Source organism: Haematobia irritans, chromosome 1 (genome assembly GCF_050003625.1).
Source record: "Haematobia irritans isolate KBUSLIRL chromosome 1, ASM5000362v1, whole genome shotgun sequence".
Taxonomy (NCBI): Eukaryota; Metazoa; Arthropoda; class Insecta; order Diptera; family Muscidae; genus Haematobia; species Haematobia irritans.
Window position 1 is genome coordinate 98042884 of NC_134397.1, and position 12866 is coordinate 98055749.

The 12866-nt window shown below is 32.5% G+C and overlaps 1 protein-coding gene across 7 annotated transcripts in view; it reads right to left on the bottom strand.

Moving 5' to 3' along the window:
• Positions 1–12866, bottom strand: part of Cad86C (Cadherin 86C) — a 411455-nt gene that overhangs the window by 106480 nt on the left and 292109 nt on the right. For all 7 annotated transcript variants that reach the window (XR_012718060.1, XM_075291231.1, XM_075291230.1 and 4 more), the window contains one exon: positions 12051–12200. Coding sequence is in view for 6 of the 7 variants with exons in the window: in XM_075291231.1 (XP_075147346.1) it covers positions 12051–12200 (150 nt within the window). In the remaining variant the exon portion in view is untranslated. The remainder of the gene's footprint in view (positions 1–12050; positions 12201–12866) is intronic.

A 12866-nucleotide genomic window follows, 5' to 3' on the forward strand; every position in this document is an offset into this window, starting at 1 on the left:
CTTAGAAAAAAGTCATTAAGAATGTTCAATATTTAAGAAAAAAAGGCTGAAATGGAAAGTGTATTGAAACTGTTTTATAGAAATCTAATTTAATATTATTCCATGTAAAAAATAAATATTCAATTTCAGAGTAATCCGAGATGAATTTGGAAAGTTATTTTGTTACACCTCAGCTTATAGTTTAATGGTTTATAGTTTAAGGTCTTTCTTGTAAAAAAATATTTAATTTCAGAGCAACTCCAGATGGATTCGGGCAAATTTTTATATTTCAGCGTATAATTTAATAGAGAATTGGTAAGTTTTCTTTTAAAAATTTGGCTTTCTTTTAACTAAAATATTTACGTTATTATGACCTTTCATTACAATACTTCAGCTGACAAGGTTGGACGTGTTTTAGACTCGCTCTGCGTATAAAAGTTTTTTACGATTTTTTTTACTTTTTACTTGTTACTCAAACTTCCATTCAAACAAATTCACTAGTTTTGAACCGCCGGAAAAATATAAAGTGTTTTTTTGCGCCGCGACGGAACTGTGTAAAATAAATAAAACTTTATACCAATATTTTGCAAAAGGAGCACTTTCTTCTACCGCAAAAAAAAAACCCAAAATTTATCTAATAACGATTAAAAACACCTATATCTGTCCTTTGTGATCAGAATACAAAACAAACACCAGCTGATCTCGTCGCTCTTTGTGACAATTAAATGGTGTTACCAGGTTTGTCCGGAGATACCACTGTGGCTGTGTTCATCACCAGATATATTTTAAATATTTGTGTCACCCTGTTGTTAACGGAGGCGTTCCCTGCCTCTAATTACTTCGTTAAATAACAATGTATGGAAGATAAATACCACAGAACCAACAGCGTGCAGAAATTTGTCTGCAACACTGAATAACATGAAAATCGAATGGTATACGTATGAAAATAAAAGGACAAACAAAGTAATAGTACGTGGCCTACGCCATACATGTACTAGTGAAGATATACTGACAGATCTTCAAAGTAAGAGATTTAATCCTTTAGATGTTGTAAACATCTTAAAAAAAGAGAAACTAGATAACTCTGGTTCATACAACTATAGAAAATTGCCGATATTCCGTGTTACTTTTCATAGAGAAGACAATATGGACGATATATTTAAAATTACAAACATTCTGAATCTCAAATTTAAAATAGAAGCAGTTCGTACTCAAACCAAGTTAATACCCCAATGCAAGCGTTGCCAAGGATTTAATCATATAAAACGTTATTGCCAAAGATAAGCAAGATACGTAAAATGTGCTGGAAAACATGATACCGACATTGTGAAATGCCCAAAAACATTATACCAAAATGTATAAATTGCAGAGACCAGCACCCCGCAAACTATATTCCAATATAGTTAGCAATCATTTGCAGACAACAAATGAATCCATGATTCTCCATGAGATATTTAAAAACATGGAAAAAATTAACCAACGCTTAGATTTTCAAGCAAAACTAAATGATAATTTTTTGAGAAGATAATCGCTATAGCTGTAAACTTCAACTCGTATGTACATTAATGACTGCTCTACCCATAGCCACATGGAACTGTAATGGTTTGATAAACCGCATTCAAGAAGTAGAATATTTTCTTCAGGATCAGAAAATTGATATATTGCTTATATCTGAGAGCCACTTAATGAAACCCTCGTTTATAAATATACGAAATTACAATATTTACAATGCCTTCCATCCATCTCAAAAACCTCGAGGAGGAGCATCCGTCATCATAAAACAGAGTATCAAACACTATGCAGAACAAAACCTTGAAAATGATGCTTTTCAAATTGCTAGCGTCGTCGTGAATCTACGATACCACATAGATTTTAATGTAAGCTCCATTTATTCTCCGTCAAGATACAATATTAAATGTGATCATTACATTGATATGTTAAAGAAACTTGGTAACCACTTCATTATAGGTGGTAATTTTAATGCCAAGAACACACTGTGGGACTCAAGACTTACCGCTACGAAGGGTAATCAACTATAAAGAGCTTGTAGAGCTCAAAACTGCGAAATATTTTCAGGCAACGAGCCTACATACTAGCCATCGCATCCCGATCGTAGACCAGATCTAATAGACTTTTTTGTTACTAAAAATATTTCTAAAAATTGCATTTTCGTCGAAAATAGCGCAGCTTTATCATCTTCTGATCATTCAGCTGTTATTGCAACGATTACTGATAGCGTGATTGAAATAGATCCACCACATTATTTAACGAATAATCGAACAAATTGGCACTTTTTCAAATACTCTTTGTCGGAAAAAATAAACTTAAAAACGTCATTAAAAACTGAAGTCAACATTGGCGAAGACTTATCAAAATTTATTCAAGACATACAAACTTCAGCCTGGGAAAGTACTCCTATCATTCACCAAAAAATTAATCCACATATAACTTACACGAAAGAATCAAAGATTTACTATCTAAAAAGAGAAGAGCCAGGAAGAAATGGCAAAAAGAAAGAACAAGAGAAAACAAAACAATTCTAAATAGGCTGATGAATGAACTCAAAATGCTAACAAGCATATAAAGTTATGACTTCGTATTTGCAAAACTTAACGTCAACTAAGTCGACTAATTATAGCTTATGGAAAGCTACACGACAATTTAACCAATCCACCCCCAGTATACCTCCAATTAAAAGTAAGGATGGCGTTTTGATTAAAAAAGGAGACGAAAAGGTAGAAGTATTTGCAAATCACTTCTATGATATTTTTAAACCGCCGAAAAGAAAATCGGATAAAGAAAACATAAGTAAAATTGAAAAGCAAGACAGTCTTAAGATTAAACCTGTTACACTGAAGGTTAGGTTAGGTTAAAGTGGCGGCCCGATTAAGATTCAGGCTCACTTAGACTATTCAGTCCATTGTGATACCACGTTAACTAAAAGTACATATTACATATTGGTACTTCTAGTTTTAACCGCTGAACCTTCCCGATTACTTTCTTCTGTTGAACCAGCCAGATTGTTCCAAAAACATTAGCAGTTTGCTTAAGTTAACGTTTTCCAGATCCGCCAGTAATCTAAAGCTATAACATATGCACCTAAAATTTTGTTTACGCCTTACACAAAATGCAGGACACTCACACAAGAGGTGTTTTTTTAATTAATTCCTTTTCCTCCGCATCATGACAGCTCATACAATAGTCATTATACTTCGCGCCAATAGTTTTTGCAAAATCGCCTATCAGGCAGCGACCCGTTATAGCAGATATCAGGAGTGATATCTGACGTCTCGCGGTTCAAGTTTAAATGGGGCCATATTTGCTTGGTGTCGTGACAACCCTTGTAATTCTCCCATCGAACATTTGCCATCATGAGAGCCTCCTTACGAAGTAAGAGCTTGTAGGTAGCCAAAGATATACCAACAGATTCTAGTTCCCCTGGAATATGTAAGGTAGTCCCTAGTCTCGCCAACTCATCCGCTTTGCAGTTCCCCGGTATGTTCCTATGGCCAGGCACCCAAAATATGTGAATATTGCGCTGCTCAGCCATCTCATTGAGAGATTTGCGGCAGTCGATGGCCGTTTTCGAGTTAAGGAACACAGAGTCCAAGGATTTTATTGCAGCTTGACTGTCTGAGTATATATTAATGCCAACATTTTTTGGAACATTACTTCTCAGCCAATTCGCCACCTCTCTTATTGCTAATATTTCAGCCTGAAAAACATTACAGTGATTAGGTAATATTTTCGCTATTCGAAGTTCCAGATCTTTAGAATATACTCCGAAACCCACTTGTCCATCCAATTTGGAGCCATCAGTGTAGAAATCTATATATCGTTTATTCCCCAGGGCCTGTGTGCACCACAGGCCGAAAAGTGGTGTCGCCAAAGTATAATCCACTACGTTAGGCACATCTGGCATTATTTTGAGGACCGAACTGTGACCGTAACCTTTTTCCGACCTCAGCGATAGCTCGAGCAATCGCACAGCCGTTTTGCAGCTGACTGTTTGGCCAAAATGTCTAAAGGCAATAGATGCAGCATGACATTAAATGAATTTGTTCCTGTCTTGCTGAATGCGCCTGAAATACACAAGCACGCCATACGCTGAACTTTGTTACACTGAAAGAGTTGCGAAACGTAATAACAAGAGATCTAAGCGCAAAAAAGGCACCAGGCTAAGATTTGATATCGGGAACAATATTCAAGCATCTCCCAATTCTAGCAAAACAAAAGTTACTGCACATAATAAATGCATGCTTTCATTTAAGATATGTCCCACTAGAATGGAAAGTGGCTGAAATAATTCTAATTCAAAAACCAGCAAAACCTGAACATGAGTTAACATCGTACCGATCTATCTCTTTATTACCTGTTATGTCCAAAATTTTTGAAAAGTTCTTATTGAAAAAACTCCAAGTTATCATATGTAATCGAAATTTTATCCCAAATCATTAATTTGTGTTCAGAACTGAACATTCAACGATACAGTAAATTCACCGCATTGTTGATGTAGCTGAGAACGTTATCGAAAACAAATATGTCTGCTCCGCAGTATTTCTGGATGTAGGACAAGCATTTGACAAAGTCTGGCATGAGGGACTCTTATGTAATCTATACAATGATCTCCCAATAGAGAATTACGAGATTTTAAAATCATATCTAAGTCAACGACATTTTCGGGTAAAAATTGCAGATAATTACTCCACGCTACGTTCAATAAAAGGGTTCCACAAGGTAGTATCGTTGGGCCAATATTATATCTAGACAAGAGACATTCCATGTTCTGCAGAAGCAACGATAGCTACCTTCGCCGACGATACGGCAGTTCTTACCACGGCAGAAACAGAATTAGAGGCAACCGCAAAACTTCAGGCTGTCCTGTCTAGTATCTTAAATTGGATTAACAAATGGAGAATGCAGCTAAACGAAAACAAGTCCATACACATGGTATTTACAAATAAAGAAATCCACAAGATACCATTATACCTCAATAATACATCAGTTCCGTATGCAAACACAGTTAAATATTTGGATATGACACTAGACACAAAAATTAAATGGAAAGAACACGTAAAGAAAAAAACCAAGAAATTAAAATGAAATTCAGTCAGATGTACTGGATGTTTGTTGACAACAGAATATCAATTAAAAATAAAATTCTCGTCTACAATCAAATTATTAAACCGATATGGATTTACGGTATACAGCTTGGGGTTGGGCCGCAAAACAGGATGTGGAAATAATCCAAAAAACCCTGAATAAAATCATACTAACCATAGTCCCTGATATATTCGAAATAGCGATCTGCATCGAGGCTTGGGAATAAAGACAATTATTGAGGAAATAAGCCCAAATGCACGAAAACATGCATTAAAGTTACAGTGTCATGAAAACTTAGATCTTAACAAAATATTCTTCAACCATGCGAGGACCAGAAGACTTAGAAGGACTATACCTATGGATCTAGTCAATTAATATAATTTGAACAAACTAGAGTATAGTTAAAGGACTATTTTTCACAAAACACCAACTTTACCAGAATAATTGCACTAGTAATACTAGATGAGTTGTTTACTCAGTCATAATAAAAGTCGAAAAAATGACCTTTATATAACCAAAAACACAGTTTTTAATACGAGTACCTTATTTTATTATTTCTTTAATCAATTTTTTTGGAAACCAATTAAATATTTTTAATGTAAAAAATAAATCTGTAATTTCAGAATAGCCCCAGAATAATTGGAATAATTTTTATTACTCCTCTGCTTATAATTTAATAGTGAATTGGTAAGGTTTCTTTAACTTTCTTTTAACCGAAATTATATATTAATTATATATTAATAAGAATTTTTTGAAACCAATTTAATGTTTCTAGTAATTGTAAAAAAATATTTAACCCTAAATGAATTTGGACAAATTTTTATATTTCCCTCAGCGTATAATTAAATAGTGAAATGGTAAGTTTTCTTTTAAATTTTTGACTTTCTTTTAACTAGAATATTTAGTGTTTCTATGTCCTTCACATCAATAACATAGTTTTTTGAGTTAAAATAGCTTACTTCATTATTTCTCCAAAGTTTACCAAAGAAAAGTTGAATTCCTTATACCATTTTATACCAACAGATTCTAGTTCCCCTGGAATATGTAAGGTAGTCCCTAGTCTCGCCAACTCATCCGCTTCGCAGTTCCCCGGTATGTTCCTATGGCCAGGCACCCAAAATATGTGAATATTGCGCTGCTCAGCCATCTCATTGAGAGATTTGCGGCAGTCGATGCCCGTTTTCGAGTTAAGGAACACAGAGTCCAAGGATTTTATTGCAGCTTGACTGTCTGAGTATATATTAATGCCAACATTTTTTGGAACATTACTTCTCAGCCAATTCGCCACCTCTCTTATTGCTAATATTTCAGCCTGAAAAACATTACAGTGATTAGGTAATCTTTTCGCTATTCGAAGTTCCAGATCTTTAGAATATTCTCCGAAACCCACTTGTCCATCCAATTTGGAGCCATCAGTGTAGAAATCTATATATCGTTTATTCCCCAGGGCCTGTGTGCACCACGCCTCACTGTTGGGAATTAGAGTTTCAAACTTTTGTCGAAAAGTGGTGTCGCCAAAGTATAATCCACTACGTTAGGTACATCTGGCATTATTTTGAGGACCGAACTGTGACCGTAACCTTTTTCCGACCACAGCGATAGCTCGCGCAATCGCACAGCCGTTTTGCAGCTGACTGTTTGGCCAAAATGTCTAAAGGCAATAGATGCAGCATGACATTAAATGAATTTGTTCCTGTCTTGCTGAATGCGCCTGAGATACACAAGCACGCCATACGCTGAACTTTGTTACACTGAAAGAGTTGCGAAACGTAATAACAAGAGATCTAAGCGCAAAAAAGGCGCCAGGCTATGATTTGATATCGGGAACAATATTCAAGCATCTCCCAATTCTAGCAAAACAAAAGTTACTGCACATAATAAATGCATGCTTTCATTTAAGATATGTCCCACTAGAATGGAAAGTGGCTGAAATAATTCTAATTCAAAAACCAGCAAAACCTGAACATGAGTTAACATCGTACCGATCTATCTCTTTATTACCTGTTATGTCCAAAATTTTTGAAGAGTTCTTATTGAAAAAATTCCAAGTTATCATATGTAATCGAAATTTTATCCCAAATCATTAATTTGTGTTCAGAACTGAACATTCAACGATACAGCAAATTCACCGCATTGTTGATGTAGCTGAGAACGATATCGAAAACAAATATGTCTGCTCCGCAGTATTTCTGGATGTAGGACAAGTATTTGACAAAGTCTGGCATGAGGGACTCTTATGTAATCTATACAATGATCTCCCAATAGAGAATTACGAGATTTTAAAATCATATCTAAGTCAACGACATTTTCGTGTAAAAATTGCAGATAATTACTCCACGCTACGTTCAATAAAAGGGTTCCACAAGGTAGTATCCTTGGGCCAATATTATATCTAGACAAGAGACATTCCATGTTCTGCAGAAGCAACGATAGCTACCTTCGCCGACGATACGGCGGTTCTTACCACGGCAGAAACAGAATTAGAGGCAACCGCAAAACTTCAGGCTGTCCTGTCTAGTATCTTAAATTGGATCAACAAATGGAGAATGCAGCTAAACGAAAACAAGTCCATACACATGGTATTTACAAATAAAGAAATCCACAAGATACCATTATACCTCAATAATACATCAGTTCCGTATGCAAACACAGTTAAATATTTGGATATGACACTAGACACAAAAATTAAATGGAAAGAACACGTAAAGAAAAAAATCAAGAAATTAAAATGAAATTCAGTCAGATGTACTGGATGTTTGTTGACAACAGAATATCGATTAAAAATAAAATTCTCGTCTACAATCAAATTATTAAACCGATATGGATTTACGGTATACAGCTTGGGGTTGGGCCGCAAAACAGGATGTGGAAATAATCCAAAAAATCCTGAATAAAATCATACTAACCATAGTCCCTGATATATTCGAAATAGCGATCTGCATCGAGACTTGGGAATAAAGACAATTATTGAGGAAATAAGCCCAAATGCACGAAAACATGCATTAAAGTTACAGTGTCACGAAAACTTAGATCTTAACAAAATATTCTTCAACCATGCGAGGACCAGAAGACTTAGAAGGACTATGCCTATGGATCTAGTCAATTAATATAATTTGAACAAACTAGAGTATAGTTAAAGGACTATTTTTCACAAAACACCAACTTTACCAGAATAATTGCACTAGTATTACTAGATGAGTTGTTTACTCAGTCATAATAAAAGTCGAAAAAATGACCTTTATATCACCAAAAACACAGTTTTTAATACGAGTACCTTATTTTATTATTTTTTTAATCAATTTTTTTGGAAACCAATTAAATATTTTTAATGTAAAAAATAAATATTTAATTTCAGAATAGCCCCAGAATAATTGGAATAATTTTTATTACTCCTCTGCTTATAATTTAATAGTGAATTGGTAAGGTTTCTTTAACTTTCTTTTAACCGAAATTATATATTAATTATATATTAATAAGAATTTTTTGAAACCAATTTAATGTTTCTAGTAATTGTAAAAAAATATTTAACCCTAAATGAATTTGGACAAATTTTTATATTTCCCTCAGCGTATAATTAAATAGTGAAATGGTAAGTTTTCTTTTAAATTTTTGACTTTCTTTTAACTAGAATATTTAGCGTTTCTATGTCCTTCATATCAATAACATAGTTTTTTGAGTTAAAATAGCTTACTTCATTATTTCTCCAAAGTTTACCAAAGAAAAGTTGAATTCCTTATACCATTTTATAAAATGCTCCCAAATATGGTAGTTAAAAGCTAATATCATTAAATTTTTTTATTACATGGTGTAAATTTTTAAGATTTTCATTACTCTTCCATTTTTTTCAGCAAGATGTTTGAAAGATATACTTACAATAAAGAACTAAGGATAATTCAAAATTAGAAATTTTGATTTTATTCGATCTTTCTTTTTTTTAATAGAAAATAATTAATCAAGCTTGAGATCGTTTTTTGTATGTATTGGTTTCTTTATTTTTCAATATTTCGCAATTACATTGAATTGCTTCATCAGGAGTCGATCTACAATAAAATTGGTTTGATAATTTTTAATCATGACATGTAAAATTCTTTCTCAGAATTGTTTTCCAAATCGCAAATAATTTTAGTGGTTTATGCTAATAATAACTATTGGTTTTAGTTTACAAATTTTTATAAATAATTCAAATGTTCAAACGGCGAGTTAAAACAAACTACTGTCTTGTTGCACGTGGCCATAATTTTTATTCACAAAAACCATTGTATTAAGAACTTTCTTCATAAGTTTTTATAATAAATTACGTTTGCTTGAAGAAAGTTTACTTTTAATGTATGAAGATTTTCATAATAGTATAGAGGTTTGCTTTTCCTTTAATTATTTAATTTCTCTGTATTTTGGTAAGATGTATTTAAAAATAGTTCATTCGTCGACATTTTAAAGAGAATGTTAACAAAATTTAGTAGCAGAAAAAAATCGTAAAGGCTACATCATGGTCAATATTACTACTGTTTAGTTCATTTTGCAATGGAAAAGGGTTCACTGTTTTTTCAGTACATGCAAGCAAAAATCACAAAGTTTTATACACACTATTTGGTTTCAATTTCAACAATAATTAATCATTCCATATTTACGTCGTAGAAACGCAGACATCATGAACTGCAAATAAAAATAAATGAAAAAATGTAGCGCAAAAACATTTTCATTTATGTGCCACTTATGAATAAATAAATTAACACGAAACACACAAATTTCGTATTATCCGTCCATTCCAAGTCATATTTAGGAAGGTAGATTCAAGCTATCAGGTGATTACAATTTTCATTTGAGAAGAACTTTGATTGTCGGTATTTGCTTAATGGCATAGGCGTAGCTAAAGGGGTTTTATGGTTTTGTCATCTCCCCCTACCAAATACCATGCAGTGTTTCTTTAAACTGTTATTATATGTCATTGAATTAAATATTCGGGTTAGGAAGACTATCTACAAGAATTTATTTTTTCTCTTTTTGAGGCACCTTCACAATGAGCACATATTGTGTGCCAGCTATGCCAAATGTTGCTAGCTACGCCAATGTTTAATTGACAATTGTGACAAATAAAAATAAAAATTCAAAATAAAATTATTTTATACCACACATTTTGAAATATTCAATTGGCTTCAAATTTATGACAGAAAATTATGAGGACCATTTATTTCGATAATGGTCATCATAATTGATGGTAAGAATTACTTCAATTATTCTTGCGAACCGTAACACATTTCCCCATATTTCATAGCATACATCGATACATTTCCAGATTTCTTCTATTTTAAAATTTCTACTTGTTGAACACATCGTTAAACAAGTGAGAAATTCAAGACAATCAAAGTTCCAATATGGTGACTTGCGAAACTACCTTACTAAATATACCTTGGTCCATTCTAAACAACAATCAACACTAGACTGACGCGCAAAATGAAAATCGTGTGTATATGTTCTAGAAATATCTATACCCAAACTATAAATAAAAAACTTTTTCCCCACAAAAAATTAAAAAAATTAATGGTCAGGTACACGATTTTCCTAACCATGTAATGGTCTTAAGGTTTAAGGACAAGTTTCTAGAACATAAAGAAATTTTAATACTTCATAACCTTTACTTAAAAGATATTTTATTTAAATTTAGTAGTTTGAAATTTTTGTACTTTCGTCAAAGTTGTAGGTCCTTGGAGTAAGACCAATTTCCCTTAAAATAAAGAAAAAATGATTTAAAAGAATAATATTTTAATTAACTGTGATATTGAATCTTTGGATTAAAGATAAAACACTTCAAAATAGGCTAATACTTATTTAGAGGATTTTGCATCTTCGATTTTAATTTTGTTTTACATTAAGAAAACATTTTTGCTTTGAAATATCTTTTATAATTTGGATTTCTAAACTGAAATTTTGATTCAATACCAAAATCCTTAAGGGAAGGTCAAAAGCTTTGAATTGAAGTAAACTTTTTCTGGTTGTATGCTCTGATAACAATATCACAAAAGTCTATTATAACAACAACAAATAGAAATATCACGATCAAAACAAAAGCATAAAGTAAACCCAATGAAAAATATGTGGGTAAATTTACCATTTTTATACCCTAAACAACATAGTGGTAAGGGTATAATAACTTTGATCTGCCAATAAATGTTCCTACCAGCAATACTGATTTTAGACCCCATAAAATATATACCAATCGACTCAGAATCACCTTATTCGATCTAGCTCTTGGTGTCCGTCCGTCCGTCCGTCTGTCCATGTATTTGTTGTTCGCAGGATTCCGGTCGCAATTATTAACCGATTTTGATGAATTTTGCTGTGTGGGTTTTTTTTTGGCACAAGGACGAACGCTATTCAATTTGGAAAAAATCGGACCAAATTTAGATATACATAGCTCCCATATTTATGTATAGCCCAATTTCGATAAATGGGGTCAGATTGAACTCATTTACTAACCGATCAGCATCAAATTGGCCATCGAAATCGGTTCAGATTTAGGTATAGCTTCCATATATATGTATCGTCCGATTTTCCCAAATTTGGCCATAAGTTCTTTATTTATCAACCGATCTTACTCAAAGTTGGCGGACTCTAATCGTGTATAGTACTTACTATATGAACAGAAAATCAAAGAAATCGGTTCAGATATATATATCATATATATCAATTAATTTTTTAATTGACTTTCTATTACTTTTTTAATTGATAGTTATAATTACAATTAATTTGATAAATAAATTTCGTGATAACTTGCCTTGTCGCCAGGAAGGTAAGCTATATATATATATATATATATATATATATATATATATATATATATATATATATATATATATATATATATATATATATATATATATATATATATATATATATATATATATATATATATATATATATATATATATATATATAAATTAATTTGATCAATAAATTTCGCGATAACTTACCTTGTCGCCAGGAAGAATTCCAGTTGGTAACTTAGTAACCGGTGGAGCCATGGTGAATACCGGTGGCTGATCTTGGATGTCCTGTACTATTACGACAACTTCCATTCCAGCAATATTGCGACTATCTTGACCTGGTTCAGCGTATGCATCCTACGGAATAATTGAATAAAACACTTTAATAGCTTTGTTTCTACTTTATTTTTTGTTTTAAATTATATTGTATAGCATTATATAATAGAAAATGCAAATCTCTACATTATGAAAATAAATATATAAAAATGAAAATAAAATTCATTATAGAACTCGATACACAAAAATGCAAGATATTGCACCACTCAATTTTAGGTAGATTATTACATGTAGTTGTTATAATGAGAGCCTAGTGCTACAGGATCACCTAGACTTGTAGTATATTGTCGTATCAAACTAAATAACAATACAGTTTACATGCATACCCTCAAAGAAAAGTGCTTCACTAACATATGTCACAACCAGATTTTGCAGGAAGCACAAATATTTTTGTATACTCAGGTTTGTTTATATGAACATAAAATAGGTGTTGAAGCACTTTGCCCTAACAAAGTAATATATTTGGAAACATCTTCCTTCAAATAAGATTGTGGTCTTACTCAAACTAAGCCTATTTTGAATATTAAAATGCTTCCATCGAATCATTTAGTACTTTAACGACAACCATTCACAAGAACATATTTCTTAAATCTTAAGCAATAATTTTTTCAATCATAACAAAATCTTTGGAACCAGGCATGAGCTTTTTTCTCAGTGTATGATATTTTAACTCTTTTTATACCCACC